The sequence below is a fragment of the Phocoena phocoena genome, chromosome 19 (genome assembly GCF_963924675.1).
Source record: "Phocoena phocoena chromosome 19, mPhoPho1.1, whole genome shotgun sequence".
Lineage (NCBI taxonomy): Eukaryota > Metazoa > Chordata > Mammalia > Artiodactyla > Phocoenidae > Phocoena > Phocoena phocoena.
This window is the reverse complement of record NC_089237.1, coordinates 47,895,921-47,920,624: the sequence shown is the minus strand read 5'-3', so window position 1 is coordinate 47,920,624 and position 24,704 is coordinate 47,895,921. Positions and strand designations below refer to the sequence as shown.

At 51.9% G+C, this 24,704-nt stretch overlaps 1 protein-coding gene across 1 annotated transcript in view; it reads right to left on the bottom strand.

Annotated features, from left to right (window-relative positions):
• The window catches only part of RAP1GAP2 (RAP1 GTPase activating protein 2), a 204,284-nt gene that overhangs the window by 7,799 nt on the left and 171,781 nt on the right, over positions 1 to 24,704 (bottom strand). Inside the window, exons 12-18 of the mRNA XM_065898044.1 lie at positions 23,023 to 23,123; positions 20,799 to 20,928; positions 18,195 to 18,350; positions 12,696 to 12,767; positions 12,093 to 12,179; positions 10,600 to 10,734; positions 1,282 to 1,419 (exon numbers count right to left, since the gene is read on the bottom strand). Coding sequence (XP_065754116.1) covers positions 1,282 to 1,419; positions 10,600 to 10,734; positions 12,093 to 12,179; positions 12,696 to 12,767; positions 18,195 to 18,350; positions 20,799 to 20,928; positions 23,023 to 23,123 — 819 coding nt within the window. The remainder of the gene's footprint in view (positions 1 to 1,281; positions 1,420 to 10,599; positions 10,735 to 12,092; positions 12,180 to 12,695; positions 12,768 to 18,194; positions 18,351 to 20,798; positions 20,929 to 23,022; positions 23,124 to 24,704) is intronic.

Below are 24,704 nucleotides of genomic sequence, written 5' to 3'. Positions count from 1 at the left end.
AATCACCAGCAGGTGAGCACAAGAGCCCAGGGCTCCTGACTCTCCATCAGCTGCTCACAAAGAAATGGGTCCAAGCTGGTGTCACAATAATAAGACAGATCAGGAGCCGCAGAACCAGGTCCACATGCAGCCCCGGGCAAAGGGGGAGCCGCCCAAGAACATGGCCCTGCTTCAGCCACACACAGGGGGACCATGGAGAGGTGGGAGACTGAGGACGGGGAGACAAGAGCCTACAGCCAATCTCTAGAGCCCACCAGGCTTCTAACCCAGGCCCCAACTTCTGCCATCCACATGCTGTGCAACCTTGGGTAAGTGACAAAACTCTCTGGGCCTCAGTCTCTTCACCCACAGAATGAAGATAACTGCTCTGCCCTGCTCACTTCATAGACGTTCTGGGAGGAACCAGATAATAGCTATGAAAATACTTGGTAAGTTAAATGAATTATGCAAGACCATTTAAAATACTAATCGTTGGTATCATGATGGATGTGTTCCACTATGAAAAGAAAAGAGGGGAAAGGAAAGGAAGAGAAGAGAAAAAAGAAAAAAAGAAAGAAAAGACTAGTCTATACAAATCCAAAGTCACTTTGCTTTTTAAAAGGACTGACTGGTTCCTTCCCTGGCCAGCCCCTGGTGTGAGCAGACCACACTTGAACCCACAGACCTGCCAGGCTCTCTCCTTGGGAATCGTCTACACAGTGACTAAGAGCTTCGACTTTGGATCAGGGAAACCTGCATTCAAATCTCAGCTCTTCAGCTTACCTGGGTGACCTGTAGCAAGTTACTTAAAACCTCTGGGCCTCCTTTTCCTCAAGGAGGAATGGAGAACAAACACATCAATACCTACCTCAGACAGCTGTCACAGGATCGGATGAGATAATGTCATAGCTCGGTGCCTGGCGCACAGCAAGTGGAGGGCAGCTACTGTTATCATTAATAATAACAAAGCAAGGACACCCTTCTCACAGTCACGGGTCCCAAGCTCCCAAGCAAAGAAACTCGCTTCAGGCCCATTTTGCAGGGTTGGCCTTCAGGAGGAGGCCCAGTTGTTGAGGAAACTCAGAGAACAGGACAACGGGAGGGCCTCTAGGCAGGGCCAGCCCCAGGCGCTGCCTGGGATGGAGGCTCCATTTCAGAGGGCAGGGCCTGGGCTCACCTCCAAAACAGCCTCAGTTTCCCTCTGTCATCACTGGTCTCATCACCTGGCCCAAGCCTCCCCTACTGAGGCCTGGGGGACCCTCCCTGGGACCCATATGCTGCCCCAGGGCCTGCGGCTCTCACCGAGAAGGTAGTCTTGGTGACCTCCATGCTGTTATGGGAGATGCCCCCGCTGAGGCTGCCGGGGATGCCCCCGCCATGCTGCTTCTTCTGGCTGCTCACCATGGTCTCCATGGAGTGGCTGCGCACACGGATGGCCCTCTGTGGGGAGAGCAGGTGACAGGGGCCTAAGGGTTGGAGTCTGGTCCCTCTCGATGACCTTGTCCCACTTGACAGGGTCTGCAGACACAGCCTTCAGCCTGTGCACACATATTCACACACACACACACACACACACACACTCTCTCTCTCTCTCTCTCTCTCTCTCTCTCTCTCTCAGTGGCCCACACTACAGTCACTACAGTTTGCAGAGAATTTTCACATATTCCATCCTATGCTCTGGGAATGGGTGGCTCTTTGCAGGCAGAGGTGAGGGAGGACACCGGCCAGGGGGAGTCTGAGGGGTCAGTGCCCCAGCTCCCAGCAAGGTGGGCAAAGGCTGTTATCCTCATCTTACAGGTGAGGAGAGTGAGGTTTGGACAGCTCACTAAACCCAGGTGACCCTGGTCTAGTTACCACCTCTCCAAGCTACAGCTTCCTCAACTAAAATGGTTGCGGTACGCGGGCCTCTTACTGTTGTGGCCTCTCCCGTTGCGTTACGGAGCACAGGCTCCGGACGCGCAGGCTCAGCGGCCACGGCTCACTGGCCCAGCCGCTCCGCGGCATGTGGGATCTTCCCGGACCGGGGCACGAACCCGTGTCCGCGGCATCGGCAGGCGGACTCTCAACCACTGCGCCACCAAGGAAGCCCGGATCCCCCAATTTGACTCTTTTCTTTGCAGAAAGCTAAGTGTGCTTCTGTGTTTAAACACTGGATAGCCCTTCTGCCGTCATCCCGAAGCGCACTTTGTGCAACGTGGAATACGCTCACCTCGCTGAACCATACGGGGCTCTTACTATTCTGTGCATCAAGCCTCCCCGCACACTTGCAGAGGCTTAAGAACAAGCCTGAAACCTGGCACAGCTGCTAGTGGAGGAGACGCACACTCAGACCGGGCGGAGGCGTGGGGTCTCGGAGCACAGAACTGCTTAGGCCCACTTAGGGCCACTGAAGAGCAAAGGGTACGTGGGCAAACACTGAAGTGTCCAGGAGGTCAGGGGCTTGTCACAGAGCATGCAAGAATGAGAAGAGCTAAAATCAAGATTGCTGAGCCAGCAGCAGGGAGGGACCTGCAGGCCTACGTTGGTCTGGAACTGGACCCAAGGGCAGTGGCAGTTCTCAGATCGACCCAAGGGAGGATTTCCCGACAAGGGAAGTCCCACAGGATCCTAACTACCATGTGGATGATGCTCCGTGGTTCTGGAGGCCTTCAAAGATGACCTGAGAGTCTAGGAAGGGAAGTTTCTCTCTAGTAACCCCCAAACCCTCCCATCACTTCCCTGTAATCACTCATTCGGTCACTCAGTAATACAGCCAGGGGGCTTCCTGTTGGTGGCGCAGTGGTTGAGAGTCCGCCTGCCGATTCAGGGGACGCGGGTTCGTGGCCTGGTCCGGGAGGATCCCACATGCCGCGGAGCGGCTGGGCCCGTGAGCCATGGCCGCTGAGCCTGCACGTCCGGAGCCTGTGCTCCGCAACGGGAGAGGCCACAACAGTGAGAGGCCCGCGTACCGCAAAAAAATAATAATAATAATGCAGCCAGGTGGCAATGCAGCTTAGCAGTCACAAGCATGGAGTGCCAGGGTCCAACTGCCAGAATTTATATCTGGGGTCTCTGCTCCATCACCCATTAGCTGGTGCCCCTGGTAGGTTCCTCATCTTTTCTGAGACTTGCTTGTGAAATGGGATGGAGAAAATCTACCCTGTGGGGCTGTGGTGAGCATCCATATAGAGCTCTTAGAAGAGGGCCCGGCACATCGTAAGTACCCCATAAATGTGGCTATTCTTATTGTTAATCATAAGCATTTGTTGCGTACTTCTCGTGTGCCCGGCACTGTGCCAGGAACTGGGAGAATAACGGGAAGGGAGTCAAAGAAGTGGAAGACACCTACCTCCAAGGAACATACAAGTCAGCTGGGGGAACAAGACACGTTCCTGCAAGTAGGGCAATGCTAAAGACCCAGGGCCCGCGGGTGCACCCTCTGCATTCATTAATCATCCAAGGCCCCAGGGCCTCAGGTCCATGTGCAAAGACACAAGGATGCGGATATCACTAGTTGCTCACATACAGCTGCCCTCCCCCTCCCCCCACATCCCTTGCTGGCAGAGCCACTGTTGATCCAATGTCCCTCTCTTCCACCACGAGACAAAGGAGTAAATCACGATCCATCTAAGGTAGTCACATCACCCATCCCCTTGCCAGTGGAACATGAAGGGACATCTGCTGGGGGCTGTTCCCAAAAGGGATGTGACTTGTCTGCTCCTGAAACCGTAGCAGCCACCTTGGGGCCGTGAGGGGTCAGGCCTGAGAGGTAAAGCTGATGAGCAGGGGACAGCAGAGGGGAAAGGGGAAGGAGGCTGGATGACCGTGAGCCACCCTGGGCCCTACTTTAAGGGAACTAATGGATTTTCCTTATTGTGTGAGCCAGCAGAACCTCAGCTCCAGAAAACTGACGTAGAAGGACGCTGCCCTCATCCTCACTGGGTTCATTCCCGCACTCGCACACACGTGTCGGCTTACACACTCCACGTGCCAACCTCCAGATGGTCTCGTGTGGAAGAACTAACCTCCTTCCCTCCCTTGAAGTATCGAGAGAAGAGCTTGGTCTATGGCAAGGTGTCCCCAAGAAACTAGCACGAATGTTGCTCCCAACCCAAATAGCAGATACCCCTGGGGTCTCTCCCCAAGGTCAGGAATTCTCTAATCTCTGACCCAGCCAAGGACCACAACCCGCCTGCCTTTCTGTCCTGACGAGGGAAGCTGATTCAGAAAGGAGGACTGTTTGCAAATAAGCATGGAGCCTACCAGCCTTGTATTCCTGATGTCACCTAGGCTCTCCCGTCTGAGCCAAAGACACCCCTTAAGGGACCTCATCTCTCTCCCTCTCTCTCCCTTTCTAGACCACAGAACAGAGTCCCCTAGCAACAGTTTCCTGCAACATGGTTAAAATAGCCAGCACATTCTATTCATTTCATCCTGCAAAGATCATTGAGTCACAAACCCTTTGGAGAACTGAGGGCAGGAGAGGTGGGGTACCACTCTGAGGGGTTCCCTGGATAAACATCAAGGTTCCTTAAATGAGTCAAGTGCTCCATAAATCTCAGCATCATTTCATTCCATTGGTGTCCTCATGTGTTGCCCCGACTATAGTCATCAACAATGACATGTTAATTAATCATTTATATTGTAATCTGTTCCTCGATGTCTCTTTCCAGAGAAGATTTGACATGGGTCATAAGCCCTGTGTGGTGGTATCTGGTCTACTGAGCTCCACATACATGATCTTATTAAATCCTGCCACTCTGAGATGCAGAGAGGATGGCACTGATAGAAAAGGTCCCAGGACTTCCCTGGTGGCGCAGTGGTTAAGAATCCGCCTGCCAGTACCCGGGACACGGGTTCGAGCCCTGGTCTGGGAAGATCCCACAGGCCACGGAGCAACTAAGCCGTGCACCACAACTACTGAGCCTGTGCTCTAGAGCCCGCGAGCCACAGCTACTGAGCCCACGTGCCTCAATTACTGAAGCCCATGTGCCTAGAGCCCGTGCTCCGCAACAAGAGAAGCCACTGCAATGAGAAGCCCGCGCACTGCAACGAAGAGTAGCCCCCGCTCGCCGCAGCTAGAGAAAGTCCGTGCACAGCAACGGAGACCACATGCAGCCAAATATAAATAAATAAAAGAAAAGGTCCCTTAAAGGTAAAAGATTACCCAGGTCACACCTCAGGTAAGAGATGGAGCCAGGGCCCAAATCAGAACCTGGGCCCCAGATAGAAGGGTCCCAGGATCCCCAAGAGTGGTTCATATTGAACATGGAGTTCAACTGGTTGATGGACTAAGGGTGACCAGAAACCATGGAGCTTCAGCACCTCTCCCCCCCAAACATCTCCAGCAGCCTGAGAAGAATCTTCTTGAATGCCCTCGGTGCTGCTGTCTGAGTCAACTAGATAAGCTGGAGGAGATAATGGGCTGACATGGAATTCCAGGGACATGCAGGGGAGCCATCTGCTGCGCAAAGCAAACAGGAAGGGGTTTGAACGCTGGTTCTTCCAAGCACAGTATGGGAACCTCTTGGAGACAGTCCCCTCGTCTGTAAACACGAGGATGACATGAGACAGGATGTGTCCACGTGACCAGACACCTGGTGTGTTACCTGCTTGTTCAGGGTCAGCCCTCCTCCCTCACGCTTAGGGACCAAAGGAGAGAGAGACTATGGCTACTTCAAAATCCTAAAATAATGCTTGATTTGGACAAAATCACCCAGTGACAAGGTCGCAGGTATTCCACGTTTCAATGTGATATAGAGCTGGAAGTACCAGCCTTTTCAAGCTGGGCAGATCAGGTAAAGGGTGAAGACAAGAACGGAGGGCAGGGAAGAGGGAAAAGGCATGTGAAGCCTTCGCAGGGGCATCAGCTCTGCAGGGACCATCTGGACCCGCTCCCACTCAGCCCCTGTACATCCAGGCCATGGTGCACCACTCCTCTGCTCGCATCTTCCCAGGGGCAGGCTGCTCACTGCTTTCAAGGCTGCCTGTTTCAGCAGCGGACAGACTGACCTTTGGAAAGGTCTTCCGCGCACTGACCTGAAATCTTACCATTTCTGGCCCCTGGAGTCTTAGACTTGTCTATTCCACATTTCACACAGCTGTCCCTACCTGTCCTCACGGTCTGCTCTCCTCCCAGCCAATCACCAACCCCAGTCACCAGGGTTTCCCTGCCCTCAGCTCACCTCCCGGCTTACGTTCGAAAGAGTTCTCCTTTGGGGGAGTCAGAAGAGAGAGAGAGGGAGTCGCTTTCTCGGTACCTGCTATGTCACTTCATTTCACCCAGGGGGAACGAGCACCTGTTGGTATCACCGAGGGAGCACGCATCCTCTGGGTCAACCACAAACCTCGCTTGCTTAAATGGGTTTCGTGAGTGTTTCAATTTAACAAACTCAACTTAAGGGACACAGTGCACAGGGATGAGCACTGAAGGGGACATGCCTATCGGTACCAGGCAAGCAACAGAGGCAGGGGCCCTTGGAGAGAAAGATGCTAATTGCTGTCCTGCTGAGATGGCTCCTAATCAGGAAGTACTAGGTCCAGAACAGGGTCTTCTGTCCCTCTAGCAGCCCAACGGGAGAAGGAACTATCCCTCTGCCTCTCCACCCCGAAAGACCAGAGCTCCAATCCGTGAGCTCCAGGGCTGGCCTGCCTGCAGGTACTTCTGCAGGGATTTCTGCTCCTTTCCTGCCACTAGGGGTCAGATCAGACCCGTGCATCAACTATCACAGTCCCTCAGATGCTAGAGAAAGTCACCTGACAACTCCCTGCTTGCTGTGGTCCCAGTTCCAATGACACTGGGTGACCCTCCCCTCCCTGGGCCTCCATCCCCTTTCTGCATGATGAGGTCAGCAGAGGACAGGGCTAGCTCAGTGTTTCTTAAGACATGGCTCACATTTGTTTTAGGTACAAAGCGTGTGGCTACATCAAGTAGCATCACTCATTTCATTACGGACCAATAAAAACACCATGAACGGCTGGCAGCGCCTGAGAATGACATTTGAGAACAACTGTCTAGAGATCAGTATCTTTCAAAGGTGAGTAATGTACACTCCTTTATATAGAAAACCTTCTTGCAAGACTCCAAAAGTATGTCCACGGACCTCCAACAGCAGTGGTCCCATGGACTGCATTTGCAATAAACCTACTTATTCCATAGAAATATCTTTTAAGTGTGAGTTTAATGGCAAATATATATTTAATCTAAATATATATTTAGATTATCATCCAAAGTAAAAATGCTAAACTTTAAACTGTTCGTAGAACTGGCAGATCCCTGAGAATATCTCCAAACACCTCAGTTTGAGAAGCAGGTGTAGATGTCCATAAACCAATGGTTCTGTTTCTCATGAGAAAAAAATCTTAAATTACAGCCAGTGGGATTGAAGTAAGATGTGAAGAGCTAATCTAAGTAGTGTGAGGTGCCAGGTAGCACAGCCCACGGCAGTGATGGGTCTGCTCCTTGGGACAGAGACAGAGGGTCACTGCCCTGGATAGTGGGGGCAGAACAGTCACAGAGGCAAGGGCAGAGATGGCTGAGATCACTTTTAGTCCTGGGAATTCTTAGTTATGTTTCCCTGAACCTGTGAGATGAAAATTTGACAGGAACGAGATAAAACATGCAACTTTTCTTCCTGGAGTCACTTCATGCACTATTCCTACAAGCGGGATCCCATGGAGGTCTGGGTAAGGAACTCCAAGGGAATGCCAATGATTCTGACACACAGCGCCATCCTAGGGGCCCACAAAGAAATACCAAAACTAGAAACAGTTTCCTGAGCTGGGTCAGACCACAGGCCTGGCCACAGGCAAGACCCAAACATCAGAATCCCTCAAGCCACTGGGCTCCATGCTGCTAAGCCTGGCCTGCTCCCAGCTTGGGAGACGTGAGGGCAATGACGGAAGGGACAGGGCAAAAGAGTAAGCCCAGCAGTGTTTGCAGAAAAGCTGATCATAACCGGCAGAGCTCTGAAGGCTTACTCTGTGTGACTGACCATGACCGTGACTGCGTGACTGTGACCATCCCCTCCCTCACCCCGCAGTGCTACCTCGGAGATAGGCAGGGAAGCAGAATGCAGAAGTGGGTCTATCTTCAGCCTACAGATGGAAGGATTTAGGGTTGAAAAGATGAGTTCCCTGGATTATAGGATCAAAGACAAGCGATGATAAAGTCTTGAAGCATCTCTCTTGGAAAGCCCTTTAGTCAGACCCTGTGGAGTCAAGGACAGATCAACTGCTTCTCCTGCTGGAGGGAAGGGCCTGGACAAATGGCCCTTAGACTCACAACCTGTCTGCAGCTGCTGGGCTATTTTATCCACTGTCCACAGCCTACAAGCTTTTCCAGGTTATAAAAATATTTGGAATCTGAAAAAAATCATTATTAACTCCCAAATACAGAAAGAAACCTGCAAAACTGAAAGCAATTTGCTTCCTTACATGTCTGCAAAATATAACATGAGGTTAGCTAGTCAACTGGAGCTCAAGTCTTACATAAATTACATTGACTGTGGGATGCAGGAACGGTTCGATACACTTGCTATGATGGGGGGCAGAGCCTACAAAGGTTTTCCTAATGACCAGGTGTCACGTTCACCCCTCTCTTGGCTGGGCTAGCCAACCCGGCTCCCTCTTTCCTCCCCTTTCATCTCGACTCTTATCCCTCATCCCCCTTTTTCTTGATTTCCCAATTTCTATTTCACCCTCGCTGCCACTGTCCACCACAACTGAAACAGATGCCCCAGGAATCTCCCACCAGCCTAGGCGAGCAGCTCAGCCCCTACCCCCACTCCCATGAGGAATCTCAGCAGCTGACCCCAACTAGGCCATCGGAGCTCTGCCCTGCTCTCTGTGGTCCAGCCTGGCAGCGAGGGACGGACCCCAGGCTTGCCCGGGCTGGGCTAGCATGGGTGGAATCTTAATGGAGTCAGGAACCAGGAGGCAGTGTCATGTAGCTGTTAAGAACGCAGGCTTTGGAATCTGGCAAACCTGGATTCAACTCCCCTGTCTGCTGGGTGACTTGGGACAAATTGCTTTGTCTCTTTGAGTCTTAGTTTCCTCGCATGTAAAATCACACCCATCATTATTAAAATTGGGTATGAATTATCATACCAAAATTATTATGCCCATAATAATAGCCTTTCTCACAGGGCACAGAGGGCAGTCATGAGGCTTTCAATGGAATAATGTATGTTAAGCTTTCACTTTCCATGAAAACAGTAATAACAGCTAACACTTCTACAGAGCATTTCTTGTATTCCAGGCCACATGTATTTCTCCAGGCATTATTTCAAGGAGTCTTCCCACTGATTCCATGACAGAGGTCCTATGGATCACCCCTGTGCTGTAGATAAGAAATCTGTCGCTCAATTGACATACATACACTACCAAATGTAAAATGCACGGCTAGCGGGAAGCTGCTGCATAGCACAGGGAGATCAGCTCGATGTTTTATGACAGCCTAGAGGGGTGGGATAGGGAGGGTGGGAGGGAGGCTCAAGAGGGAGGGAATATGGGGATATATGCATACATAGAGCTGATTCACTTTGTTGTACAGCAGAAACTAACACAAAATTGTAAAGCAATTATATTTCAATAAAGATGTAAAAAAAAAAAAAAAGAAAGAAAAGAAATCTGTAGCTCAGAGACTTTAAAGACCATGCCCAGGATCGCACAGAGCTGGGATTCTCATATAGGCAGGTCTAACCCTCACCCCACACATACCGCCACCAAAAGGGTAGCTTTACAAATCATTTTTGCAATGGGCAATCCAGCAGAACACTGACCTAAAGATCAGAAAACCTGGGTTTGAAACAAGGTTCTACCTCTACTGCAGGTGTAACGTTTTGAGCAGCCCTTCAGCCTCTCTCAGCCTATCCCCCTGTGTGTGAGTGAAAAATAACAAGACCCAAGTTCTGCTAACTGCACAGGATTACAGCCAGCCTCAAATCGGATGCTGGATGTTAAGTGCTGGGTGGACCAACACGCACTTGGCAAGCATGTGATGATGAACCTTTTTTACCCCATGCCAGCTAAGTGTCTGTCCAAGCTCTATTTGAATACTTCCAGGGACAGAAAGCTCACTACTTATTTTAGTAGCTCACTCTGGTTAGAAAGCTCTTCCCTTGGCAAAGTCCCCGAGGACTTGCCTGTAACTCCATCCCACCAGCCCTGGCCAGGTCCTCCACTGCCCTGGCAACTGAGAACGATCCTTGCAGTCTCCCACACTGGCTGCTGAAGATTCCTAAGGCTGGTTTCCTTGCTCCTGCCATCCTGCCCTGGGCTCCCCAACCACAGAAAGAGGCAGATGAAAGCAAGAATGTTCTTGGCTTGCACGGGCTCCTCTCCTGCTACTAACTCTTCCCCTGTTCCTTCTTACCAGACACCAGGAGTCTGATGAGGAGATGATCCAGATCAAAGACAGGATGTGGAAGATGCCAGAGACACTGTCGGCTGCTCTGACCACTCACACTTCCTGAGACCCCTGCCCTCTGCAAACATCTGTGATGCCCCTGCTGGTCCTGCCACCGCTGGCTGGCACTCGGGCTCTGGTCTCAGGGTCACGTGGACTTTGCCCTGCTGTCGTCCCTTGTTTGGCCCCCGCCTCCCTGCCCTAGCAATCCCCGGCCGCTCTTGTGCCCGTACCTTAAAAGACTCCAGGAATCCCCCATGGCCCCCATTCTCAAACTTGTCCTCTTCTGGGCCCAGTCCCAGCATGGCCTGAGTGTGGGCGTGGAGTTCATCGTGAAGGTTGTCCAGGAGGGCGGCCCTCGTCCGGTCCTGGAAGGGAAGAGGGTGGGGGCTGTGAAGCTGGCACTGACGACAGAGCTGTGCCCTCTCCCTGGGGGGCTCCCGACACCTGGCCCAAGGGCTGTTCTTCTGGCCAGCTGCATCCCGGCAATGGTATGGACCGATATCCAGGCTGAGATCTGCTCTCACAAATGCTGCAGCTAACACTACAGCTCCGGGCCAGGCCCTCTGCGCTCTTCCCTCTGCCTCTTCTCCCTGGGCCATCCTGCCCTCCCATGGCTCTGCCCTGATGACTCCTAGCCCAGATCTCTGCCCCGGGTGCCGCCTCCACGTACCCAACTGCCCGCAGCTCTTCTCCATCCAGATGTGCGTCCAGGGCTATGTATACAGCCTCCAGGGGGCGCCATTCACACAGACCAGGACCAGCCCTTTCCACAGCCCAGCCTTTGCAGGCACCTCCAATCAGCAGGTCCAAACAGAGCTCATCTCCAGCGGTCCCCATGTCAGCAAAGAGCCCAAGACAAAGGCCCAAGAGCCACCCCACCAATCCCACTTACCCCTACCCTTATATACTGGAGTCCATCAGGTCTTCCTGATTCTGACCATTTCCTGTGCCTGGTGTTAACCACACTGTCACTGTCTCTTTTGGACTCCTATAATAGCTTCTAACTGGTCACGCTTCCTGCCCTCCTCGCCTTCAATCTACCCTCTCTCCCACCTCCTCCTGAACTTTATTAGGGACTCATCACCTCTAGTTCTAGTTGATCGGACCCAACTAGCATCTCTAGGTGGGCCTCCCACCATTCCAGGCCCCACATGAATCCTTCTTAGGCCACATCCAACCCTCTGCAGCTCCCTCACAAAGTCACGCTCTGAATCTGCCTGGCCTTTGCTCATGCTGTTTCTCATGCCTGGAATAACCCTCCCCACTCTTTCCTCCTGGCAAAAGGTTCATCAGATATCCAGACTCAGCAGCTCAAGGGCCACCTCTTCCAAGAAGCCTTCCCTGAACACACCCTCCATTCCCCATCAGCAGAAGCAGCCTCTGTGCTGGTCTCCATCACAGTCCAGCTCACGGCATCATACCTGTCTCCCATCAGCCTATGAGCTCTGTAAGGGCAGGAACTGTGCCTCACATATCCCAGTATCCCAGGGAACAGAACAGAGCCTAGTACACCTAGTCTCAATAAATGGTGATTGGTGAATGGTTGACTAGACCTAAAGTTTGGATGGAATTCCCGCAAGAAGAAAGAGCTCCATATCAACACAAGGCTGAAGGCTCAGAAGGGCAAAGATGGTGCTTCCCCACCTTAAACAGCCCCCAAGAATAGGCCTCCAGGAAAGGCTGTCCAGGAGGGCAGGAGGAAGATCAGAAACCGCGCTCTCACCTCCAGCTTTGCAAACTTGTCTGACTTGCAGCAAGCATTCTCTGCATTGGTGAGCTTGGTGAGGAGAAACTCCCTGAACTCCGGGCCCTGGAACAGACAAGACACCCCACCCTTAGCTGTTGCCCAAAGGGCTTCAGCCACAGGAAGAGGTAGGCAGAAGAGGGGGTCTTGGGAGAGCCCCTGAAAGGTCCCCTTCCGACATTTCATCAGTTCTAGCCCAGCCTAAGCCCACCTGCTAAGACGCTAACATGGAAACCAGCTTCCCTGGTGCTGGAAAAACCAACCCTCCACACCCACAGTGGCATTTCCATGACTGGAAGCCCATCTGTGCCCAAGCCTCCTGGTACTGGAGCATGACATAAAAACCCTTCTTTTAGCAGAAAGGCAACCCCAGTATCAAACACCCTGACAAAAGGCCCTGTGCTGGGCCAGGCTGGCGGCACAAGGAGAGGTGGGGAGAGACCCCAAGTGAGGAGATTCCCCAACCCTGCTGAAGGTTCTCCTAAAGCTCTAGTCCAATTCAGCGTCCCTGCAACCACTGACACTCAGGTGTGAAAACCTGGAGTCTCGGACATGAGAGGAGCAGAAAGGAGAATTTCTTACCTTCTGGAAAACAGGGGGGCTGGGCAGAGGTGGGCCGAAGGCCGGCACATCTTCCCGTGCGGTGACTGCGACCTGAAACGCAGAAGCTCGGTGTGGGCCAGGAGGGAGGAGACCCAAGCTGAGGATGACAAGAGTTCCAAGCCCTGTTCCTAGGGGACCTACTCCCCTTCTCCCTCCTCCCCTTCCCGGAATACAAATAAAGAACCATCATTGGCACACCTGAGTCACTGTTCCTAGAAGTGGGGCTGGATGGCATGGAGCCATCCCCATACCCTCATCTGCATTCCTGGAGGCCGGAAGCAAGTTTGGCAAGACGACTGGACAGGGCTGAAGAGCAGCCTGGAACCCTAATTCTAATGTAGTACAAGAGCCCAGGAGATGCTATCGCATTACCTCATTCGACTGGGATGCTAATCCTACAGAGAAGGCACCAGCAGAATTATTAGCCCTGGATTCCTGATGAGGAAACAGATGCCCAGAGCCGTGGAGCCTCAAAGGCACACAGGAGATCAGCCCCGGAGATGAACTGAGAGTCCAGAGCACCCCGACCCTGCTCTGGGATTCTTTCCGACAACACTGACTCCCAAACCTGGCCAGACGTCAGAATCACTTCAAGTGTTTAAAAATAAATACCGATTGCATGGGCTCCACCCCAAACCTACTGAATCAGCAGCTTTGGGGTGGAGCCAGGAATCTGCAACCATTAAATGCACCCGAGAGCTTCTGTGCGGTCAGTGGACTGGTGTTTGGGAGCCCTGGTCTCAGACACAAAGGGTCGGTCAGGCCGGGCAAGGCTGGAACTAACAGAGCGCCAGGGCCCGGCCTGGGAATTGGGGGTGGAAGGACACCAAGGCGCTCTGTGTGAGGGTCTCCCAGGCTCAGGACAGGCCCCACACCTCCCTTTTCGCTCTCTGCACGGAGGTGCCCTGTGTCACCTGTTCTCAGCCCCCAAGGCTGCAGGCCTCTCTGGAGACTCTGCCCTCTCCCTTCCCCGGCGGCTGCTGACGCGAGCCCAGCCCTGGCATGCCGCCAGCCTCCCCAGCCTGTGAAGTAGGGCAGATGCAGAGTCTGCCAGACCGGGTGAGCAGGCAGCTCGGAGCCAGGCCAAGGAAAGGCCGGCCAGGGTCTGCAGGGGAAGGGAGCGGGAGAGGGCTGGTCTACATGACTTTCTCTCCCCAAGTGCAAGACTGTCCCCATGGCCCACACGGCAGTGCCCGGAGTCAGGAAACGGTACGTGCTTGGCTGACGTGATTTCTGGCTGGTTCCAGCTGCCAAACAGTTCCCCCTCCACCACCCACCGTGCACCCGTGGCACAAGTCAAGAATTCCACCCACGGAGCCAAAATTGGGGGAGAGGGAGGGGGAAGGCCACTGACGGGCTGCTGGCGAGGATGAGGCCAGAGGCCAGGCCCAGCTCTCCCCTCTTCCCACCCCGATGCCCCTTCCTTCTCAGGCTCGCATTGGAGTAGTCTGTGCCGACCGGGTAAGGAGCTGCAGATAAGCTCTTAAATCCACCCGAGTCTCCCAGCCAGACGTGCCCACGAGCCCACTGCAGCAGCCGGGTCAGACAGGCGGGAGACAGGATCCTTCCTCTGATGGCGACTCTCTATCCCCACGCGCTCCCTCTCCTGACCCCTTTCCAGCGAAACACCTGGGCCTTTGTTGTTCCCTCCTCCTGGGGACGGTTGGGTTGCCGAGCTGAAAGCAGAAGCTGCTTGAACACAACCTCACCTTCCTGTTTTCTAAATCCAGCCAAGGCCTCCCAGCAGGGGTGGGGGCAGGGCTTAGAAAGACAGAGGCAGCAGGTGACTGGGGAAGAGACTCTTCAAGAACTGGAAAGCGGAAGGAGACAGGGGTGTGTAAGTAATAAGAATACACCAGGGAGGCGGGGAGCCTCTGAGGACTCCAGACTTCATAAGATCCCCACGTCTGTCCAAGCATGGCCTGGAAGCCTTAGAGAACCACAAGGCTGCTCAAGCAGCAGACCAGTAGTGAGGGAAAGAGGGCACCTGGACAGGAACCCGCCTCCGGGGTCTGCTTCGTGTAAGATTCCTGACACCTTTGCAGAACTTGAGGAGTCGGGGTAGGATGAGCTCAGACAGGGTGGGGAGAGGGTCCTAGCGACGACGCACCTGTTATTTCCTTCCAAGCTAGCAGGATGGGGATGGAATTCACATCTGAAACATAGTTCCATGCGATGTTTCATGCACACCCCAGATCGTGGGTCCAAGTTCCCACCTGCTCTGACAGCTCTGTGATGAAGACCACAGTCAGACCTGGACAGGACCCTGGTTCCACTGTTTCTGGGCTCCATGGCCTCGGGCCTTAAGAAACTTGAGCTCTGGGCTTCCCTGGTGGCACAGTGGTTGGGGGTCCGCCTGCCGATGCAGGGGACGCGGGTTCGTGCCCCGGTCCGGGAGGATCCCACATGCCGCGGAGCGGCTGGGGCCCTGAGCCACGGCCGCTGAGCCTGCGTGTCCGGAGCCTGTGCTCCGCAACGGGAGAGGCCACAACAGTGAGAGGCCCGCGTACCGCAAAAAAAAGAAAAGAAAAAAAAAAAACTTAAGCTCTCAGCCTCAATTTACTCCCCTGTAAACAGGGCCAATGGAGGCCTGCCTGGCCAGAGGCTTGGGAGAATTCAAGAAGACTGCTCATAAGGGCCTAGCACAGTGTCCAACGCAGATCAAATAAGAGGTAACCACTGTCACTCAATGTTTTTTTTTTTATTTTCCCTGCTGACCTGCACCTAATAAAGTATACCTGAAATACTAGAGTTCCCCCAAACCACTTTCTAATCCACACACACACACACCCCTCTTTCTCAACTCCCCTTCCTTCCCCTCCTCAGCATGTCAGAACTGGAAAGAGCTCAGAGATTGCCTACTCCAATTTCCTCACTTCACACAGAAGGCAACAGAAGCCTGGAGAGGGAAGGAACTGGCCCAAGGTCACACAGCAGTCAGGTATAATAAAGTATACCTGAAATACTAGAGTTCCCCCAAACCACTTTCTAATCCACAAACACACACACCCCACCCCTCTTTCTCAACTCCCCTTCCTTCCCCTCCTCAGCATGTCAGAACTGGAAAGAGCTCAGAGATTGCCTACTCCAATTTCCTCATTTCACACAGAAGGCAACAGAAGCCCGGAGAGGGAAGGAACTGGCCCAAGGTCACACAGCAGTCAGAGGCAGGGTCAGGACCAGAACCCCAGATTCTGGAGCCTCTCGGTCTGGGACACTTTCCTGCACATTCCCACCCCTGTCCTTCACACCCTTCCTCTTCTTCCCTGTTGTTTGTCCTCCCCACTGGGAGCCCCCTGGGGCACTGCCCAGCCCCCAAGGAAATCTCGCCCTCCTTTGCCATAGCCCCTAAGCGTGCAGGGGTCAGCTAAGGTCCCGTGTCACCTGGACCCCCCCCCCCCAGGGATCTAACCACGTCCTCCTCAGCCTGCCCATCACTGGGGTGCTGCTGGGGCCGTGGATGGACAGAGCTCTGGGGAGCACCTTGAATGGCTGATCTCCCTCCCTGCCCTCTGCCCCCCGACCCAGCCCCACTCACAGTCTTGCCCTCCAGCTTCGATGTTTGCCTGGCAGGCGGAGCCCAAGGTCCCACATCACAGGGACAGCCCCGCTCTCCCTGTGAGCTCTGCTTCTCACCACCTCTCTGAGGACAATGCTTTCCCCTGGACCAGAAACGGTGGCTAGGGAGACTTGGTAAAGACTTCCGGCAACAACGCTGGAGGTGGGGTGGTGCTTTCTTGGATCTCTGATCTTTCTCTTTCGTATTTTCCTACTCTACAAAAGCTCTTGGAAAGTGGAGAGGCAGTTAGCTGAACTCCATTTCCTATCAGGAACTAAAAGCAAATACTAGACGTCCACGAGAGGCCTCATTCTGCCGGCAGAGGCCCAGCAGATGAGCCACACGTACATACATGACTGCCTGGAAGGCCTCGGGTGCCCTCCTATCACACAGCTTTACTCTGAGGATCCGTCTCTGCCACCACTGGCTGTTAAAAGAACCAGGTGGCTGTCTGAGTGACCCACTGGCTGAACTGCCTCACAGCCTCTTCTGTCCCTTCCCTGAAGCTGGTTCTTTATGTCACTTCCAAGTGCCCACACAGTAGGCACTGAATGAGGACACTTGCTTCCACCAACAAATTAATCAACCCGTTGTTTGAAATGAATGTCCCCGTTGGTGAAAGCCTTGACGGAAACACCCAAACCATGGCTTCTCCAACTTTTCAGCTAAGACTGCTCAGTGACACAGGAGGATGAACGTGGGCATATAAAGGAATCAGCTGTCCTCAACAAGAGACAGTGGGGTTCTTTGGTTCTGTTTTGGAAGCCTCCCATTTGGCTTTAAAGCTGATGTGAATTTTGCACTTCATACACCTGGGTTTGTGCTGATATAACAATCATATAACATCATTTTTCTTTCCGAAAATATTCAAGCAAAATTGATATGCTGGAAAGATGGCTATGAAGTGGTATGGCCTCATGAACCCCAGGGACCAGCATTGGCCTAAGTTATTATATAGGAAACATTTCAGGCCTATGGTTTCCTCTTCCAGGCTCCTTTTCCCTCTCCCTTACAAAAGTGGTTCCTAACACTGTGGGGAACAGGGAGTTCTCTGAGAATGTGAGCTGTGGCTTCTCTCCCCAGAAAACACAAAGAAGCATGGGAACTCCACATTTTGCACTTATCTACAAGGAATACATAACAAAACCTATCTAACATCCACTTTAAAAACCCTGCCTCAGTCTATCTCCCTTGGGTCCCACGCCCCCCAACACCACTGTGATACAGAGAAACTGTTACCCAAGAGGTTGGAATTGTTCCTCATGGAGAAGCAAAGGAGAGGGTTAGTGACACAGCCATCGGGAGGGGACAGGGTGAGGGCAGCTGATGCTCATCTACATCCGTGAAGATTCTGAGCCAGTGTGAAAGCCCGCTAAATGGGTCAGGAGGTTTAGACCCAGATGCTCACAACCCCACCTCCCTGGGAGTCTTCAAATTAAGATCATTTGCCCAGAATGGCTAAACCAGAGGGGCCCACCCAGAGGCCAGGGTCTACCCTGCTCTCCACCCTTCTCACCATGAACATCTCTCCCTTTCCTTCCTTCGTCTGTCACCGCTTTCTTCCTCTCCCCTTTCCTGACAGTCCTCTCCACTTTCTCTTCTCTGCTCTCCTCTGGCTCTGCCTCGCTCTAGCAAATGGCATTACCAGATTCCACCTAGGGACACGGGGTGCTTCTCGACCCTTGAGTTAGAGGCTGGGAACCTGAAGGCAGCAAGATGGATGAGGTGACCTCAGAAGGCGCTCTCCAAGAATCTAGCTCGCAAACCCCAGAAACCCGAGAACTCGTGGGAAATCTATCACGTTTCGGAGGATGGTCTGAGGAGCCACTGAGATGTGGTGTTGCTCGATGTCGCTGATTCCATGAAGTGTGGTGAGGTGCCTGGGCCCACCACCTCCTCCGACGGGACTTTCTCCTTACCTTGTAGGATGGGGTCTCTGTGCCCTCGTTCTCAGCCTGCACAACAATGTAGGCATGTAAGAAGTTGGAGGCAATCATATCTGGGACAAATGGTGTGTTTTCTTCTTGGAAGATGATGGCCACAATGTCATTCCCAATGTGTCTCTTTCTCTGGAGCTAATCAGAAAGTGTTCCATTGTTATAAGCCAGTTAGGAACATCTTGAAAACAGAATAGGTCTATATAGGAAATTCCTCATTATTCTATCGTTATACATAAACCCCAGAACACTGAGACCTCTCTCTCCAAGGAGCTTTTTCTTTCAATCTCTAGAAGCCACTAAAAAGGAAAAAAATGAGGAAAATGTCTACGTTGTCAGGAAGAGGCTGGCAAGCTTCTTACTGAGCTCTATAGTACGTAGAGGTAGCCCTGACTCAGGACTCGCGGAGACTAGTTAAAAAGTGAGGCCGGGGACTTCCCTGGTGGCGCAGTGGTTGAGAGTCCACCTGCCAATGCAGGGGACGCGGGTTCGTGTCCTGGTCCGGGAAGATCCCACATGCCGCGGAGCGGCTGGGCCCGTGACCCATGGCCGCTGAGCCTGCGCGTCCGGAGCCTGTGCTCCGCAACGGGAGAGGCCACAACAGTGAGAGGCCCGCGTACCGCAAAAAAAAAAAAAAAAAAAAGTGAGGCCGGGTTTTGCCCTGGGAGAGCTTGTAATTGATCTGGGAGAGACACAAACACAGGTGGAGCCACCTGAGAACACTAACAAAGCCACCAGCCAGCAAATGCTAAATCAGCCACTACCCACAAAGTGCCTGACACTATGGGGGCGGAGAAGAGGGCAAAATCAAAGGCCTGGTAGCAATCTGAGAGGGCTTCCTGGAAGAGGAGACTGGGAGAGAAGGGAGCGCTTGATGGAAATGTGGATGATCAGAAAGGAGGGGGCAGATCATCCTATACCAGAAGGGAGAAGAACCATGCTCAGAGAAATACGGGCAACCTGGCTTGGTGGAGGTCATGGGGGAGAGAGAAATACAACTCCGATTCAGCATCCCAAGCTCGGCCAGGTGCTGTCACAGGTGGTCTCAATCCCCAAGCACCTACTGTGTGCCAGGAACCATACTGGGCTGTTCCCATGCAAGATTTCAAATGTTAAGGCCCTCTCGTATACCAAATCCAGGCTAGGTGCTTACCTACACTTTGTTCCTTTATTAAACACCTACTGCACGTAAGCTCTGTTTCCCACTGAGTTTCTCACTTACTGAGCACCTGCTGTATACTAAGCCCTGTGCTGGGCACTTTTACAAATTGTCTCACTTATGGCACACACATCATCCTATTTCTTAGGAAGAGAAATTAACATGTATTCAGTCCTTGCTGAGAGCCAAGCTCTGTGCACATCCCACTTAACAGGTGACACTGAGAACAAGCCAGGCAGGGAACGGTCCTCAGTCTTAGGCTGGGGCAGCGGGTGAGGGAGGCCGCGAGGGAAAAGAGCTGAAGGTAAAACACTGCGAGAAAACCTACTTTGGGCACAAAAGGAATCCTGCTCCTATTTGTTTCTGGAACATTCAGTAGTTATTTTAGAGCCAAAATGCAGTCTCCTTTGCCAATTTCCTTTTTTCCTAAGAAGCTAGGCACTATGTTTACAATATTACATCTGTGCTCCCTCCTGGGCTCCCTGCTCAGAAACAAATGGGTCCGAGTTTGGTGAAAGGCCTAGCTTCCTTCCTTATCTTCCTGGAGACTGAAATGGTACAAAGAGTGGGACGGGGCAAATGGGACCACAGCCAGGGACCAGCTGCTGGTTTCAGGGCTCGATGAGAAAAAGAAGCCAGGTCCTCCCCAGGGATGTGCAGCTGTCAGAAGCAGCAAATGAGAGGGAAAGGAGGAATACACTGGAAGCAGAGGTCTCATTCAGGGTTCTCCAGTCAAGGAAAAGGCTGGATTCCTGCCCACGGCAGGTGTCCTAAGAGGTAAGGCTGTATGACTAGACAAGCTGGAGAGGGGTGTGGGGGTGTCACATGCAATAACCAGCTTGACGTCTCTGGGCCAGGAAGAGTGGCCTGGACAGTGAACAGACATGAGGTAGGAAGCCTGCCACAAGCCGGGCATCGTACTGAGCCCTACAATCAGAACCTTATGTGATCCCCACCACAACCCTCTAATGTACATGGTGTTATCCCCATTTTACAGATGAGGCAAATGAGGACACAAGATTACCAGCTTGCCCAGAGTCACATACCCCTCAGTGGCAGAGCTGGCTTCAAGCCACCACCTGTAGACCACGTCATGTACTCTTTACCACCAGCCTACACGTCAGGGCACCTGGGCTCTGCTCACAGCTCTGCCCCTGATCGCCTGGGAAACAGTCTTTTAACCACTGTTTCTGCATCAGTCACAGTGGGATAACCAGGAGCCCTGTCCCGCCTCCCACACAGGCTGCTGACCTGCGGCCTTGGTGGAATAACACAGTAGTTCAGGTTTTGATAAAAGGAACAAAGTTGAACAGACGGGCTTCTTGATTATGAAAATGGGGAAGGCGGCCTCGGTTCTCCAGGGAGACCAGACGCAGGCTTTCACCTCACACGCCCCAGGCTCCTGAAGCCATCCTGAACCCGGTTACCTGCTGGGTGTCTCCCTCGGTAAACGGCAGCTTTGTGGAGACGTGAAACATGATCTCCCTGTCCCGGAATACCGTGTACACTGATTCCACCCCCGTCTGTCCATGGGTCACATCCAGGCCTCCTCGGAAACTGTCAGGGGAACGGGAAAGTGCCAGGGGAAGAGAGAGAAAGAGAGAGAAGGGAAGTGGGCAACTTGGTACAATCTTCCCTAAGGACACGGGGGCAGGAGAATGAGAGAAGATGTGGAAGAGTTGAGGGCAGAGAGACTATGATTCTGGGAAAGCAGATAAGGCTCATCTTCTGAGCAGATGAGCCCTGACTTCTAACCGTAAATTACTATTTCAAAGACAAAGGCAGGACCTCCATTCCAAGCCTTGGCTGTGTCCCCTCCGCTCCATGGGAAGAGAGGTCGTCCATCCATCCACAACCCCAGACAAATGCCGTCCCAGCTGCTAGTGGCCCCCAAGGCTGGGCATAAGCCTTTGATCTCTGCAAGGCTGTGTCCAGGTCCTCAGCCCAGAGCCAGGGCAGCCGTCCATCCTTTTGGATGGTGGTGAGCCCCACAGGAGTATCCGGAGTCAGCGAGAAGAAGGGACAGATGCTTGACGTCTACCCAGCCAGTCCTGGATATGGAGACCCCACCACAGCAGCTGGGAGGTATCCAAGGAGGTCCCTTCTCTGGCTGCCTCCTTGCAGGCAGGAAAAAAAAAAACGCTAAGGAACTGGGTGGGCTTCTCAGAGCTGCCCCTCCTTCCCTTATAGAAATTTGGCTGCTAGCCATGGCTCATCTTCTTCAGCAAGGAGAGTGGGATACATGTTCCTTTGAGAAAATGAAATAAAACAGATCCTGAACATCAGGTCCCCCCAACCTCAAGCACTATAATACAAGCCAGAAATGTGCTCAGCCCCACATGGCGGAAAACACATGTGGCCAGGAGTTAGGTCCATTCAGGTTCTAGACCAGCTTCTGCCGCTAAGTCAGCACATGACCTCGGGCATATCGCTTAATCTCTTCCAGGCCTCAGTTTCCTTTCTCTTGAAAATAAAGGGATAGGATTACATGACCTCTGGGGTCCTTCCTGGTTTTAATATACTTTATTTCATCAGTTGCAAGATGGAACATTTTTTCCCATTTTAACCTCTCTGAAATCAGGATATATCTTATAAGGATGGCATCTCAGAGCCAATGGAAGGTGGTATAATAAGAACAATAGCAATGACGACCAGTGCTTACTGTGCGTGGCGCTGGCCTAAGTGCGTCACGTGCACTATCTATTTCAATTCTCCAGCAGGCTTGTGGGGTCAGTACTATCTTTGTCTCCCTTTTTACAGACAAGGAAACTGAGGCTTGCAGAGGCTAAGTCACTTGTTCAAAGTCATAGAGCTAATTAGTGGCAGAGATGGGATCTTGACCCACGTGTGACTGGCTCCAGACAGCAGTGATGACCTTGAAGGGGGAGGAAGAGGAGGAGAGAAGGGAGCAGAGGCAATAAGTGATTATCAAGCACCTACTGCATGCCAGACACAGAGCTAGTGCGTTCACACGTGTTAGGACATCCTGGTAATGCGGCTGCTGAGGTGGGAAACTGAGGGCTCAGCCGTGTGCCAGCCACAAGGCAGAGAACAGGCTGGCCAGGTCCGAAGGCCCTCCCGAAGCGTTGCCTTTGTCAAGGAACATCAAAGGCCAGAGCTTTCCAAGAAATAGCTCCAATATTCTTTCTGTCCGCTTAGAGAACCACACACTGTTGCATAGGTTCCTGCCAGAGGGATTACGGTATTTGCACCAAAACTCTTAATTAACCATACTTTTTGTGTCTTATCTAAAATGGGTCATTTCCCCCAAAACTACATAGGGTCCTCTTTCCGGAATGCCTAGCAGGTGAGTGACCTGCTCACCTGGAAGGGAAGGTGGATTCATTTCACTCTCAGTCTGAACCAACTGTAATTAGGAAGGCAAATCTCAGGTGGGACGATTTCATCATGCATCCTAAGGGCCAAAGTCAATGCCTTTCAGACCATCTGCCATTCAGGATTATCCCCTGTACCACCGAGTCCTTCGAGGTGCAATCAATGAGTGTCGATCATTTGCTGAAAAATAATCCCATGTTCCTTGTGCGTGTTGTTAACTCTCACATGCAACCCCCTGAAACTCTGCAGTCAGTCCTCCCCCTTCCTCTAGGGCCTCATCAATAGGGGCAGAGCCATCACTTGGCTAAAACCCACCCTTTGAAGTCCTGCAGCGTGATGGTGTCTCCCAGCAGGTCTAAGAACTCCTTGAAAGCTGGGCTCTCCTCACTGTTCCCAAACAGCTCCTCCTCCAGGGTCTGAAAGAGAAACAGAATAAGGGGCAGAAGTTCAGAAAAATAAGCCTTCTCGTTGCCGCCAAGAGAAGGAATGTGTCCGGATACCTGGTCCCTTTTTTCCTTTCCCCATCCCCCTCATTTGCCATCCAGTGGCTCTGTCATCCACGGGAGGAAGGACTAATAGAGGCTCACTCAACAGAGCTGGATTTGGGGGGCTGGTTAATGAGGACTTTCTATTTGAACCAAAGCTGCTGCTCAGTTTAAAAAACAAAAAGAAAGGCAAAGCTGAAGCAAAGAATTCTTAGACTTGATACCAAAAACCAATCCAAAAATGAAAAATTAATGGTTGGACTTCTGACAGAGGACTAGTATCTAAAATACATAAAGAACTCTGAAAACGCAATAGTAATCAAAACCACAATGAGAGACTTCCCTGGCGGTCCAGCGGTTAGGACTCCACACTTCCAATGCAGGGGGCACGGGTTTGATCCCTGGTTGGGGAACTAAGATACCGTGTGCCAAGAGGTGCAGCCAAAAACAAACAAACAGACAAAAAAAAAAAAAAAAACCACAATGAGATACCACTCACACCATAATCAAAAAGAAAGACAATAAGACGTGTCAGTGAGGATGTGGAAAAATCAAAACCCGCTATGTTGCTGGTGGGAATGTAAAATGGTGCCATCTCTTTGGAAAATAACCTGGCAGTTCCTCCCAAAACTAAGCATAGGGCTTCCCTGGTGGCGCAGTGGTTGAGAGTCCGCCTGCCGATGCAGGGGACACGGGTTCGTGCCCCGGTCCGGGAAGATCCCACATGCCGCAGAGCGGCTGGGCCCGTGAGCCATGGCCACTAAGCCTGCACGTCCGGAGCCTGTGCTCCGCAACGGGAGAGGCCGCAACAGTGAGAGGCCCGCATACCGCAAAAAAAAAACAAACAAAAAAACTAAGCATAGAGTTACCATATGATCCAGCAATTCCACTCCAAAGAATATACTCAAGAGAAATGAAAACAAAAGTCCATACAAAAAAAACTTGTACACGAATATTAGTACCAGCATTATTCATAACAGCCCCAAAGTAGAAACAATCAAAATGTCCATTAACTAACAAATGGATAAACAAAATGTGATATATCCATACAATGGAATATAATTCATCCATAAAAAAGAATAAAGTTCTGATTCATGGCACAACATGAATGAACCTTGAAAACATTATGCTAAGTAAAAGAACTAGACATTGAAGGCCACATATTATGATTCCATTTATATGAAATGTCCAGAACAGGCAACTCCACAGAGACAGAAATAGATTTGTGGCTGACAGGAGCTACAGAGTATGAGGGTGATGGGAGTGACTGCTAATGGGAATGGAGTTTCTTTTAGGGGTGGTGAAAATTTTCTGAAGTTAGCGGTGATAGTTGCACACGTCTGTGAACATACTACAAACCACTAAATTGTATACTTTATTGAGATATAAATCACATGCAATTGTGAATTGTATGGTATGTCAGTTATACCTCAATAAAGCTGTTATTTAAAAATTTTAAACTCAACAGTAAAAAAAAACCCAATTAGAAAATGGTCAAAAGACATGAACAGT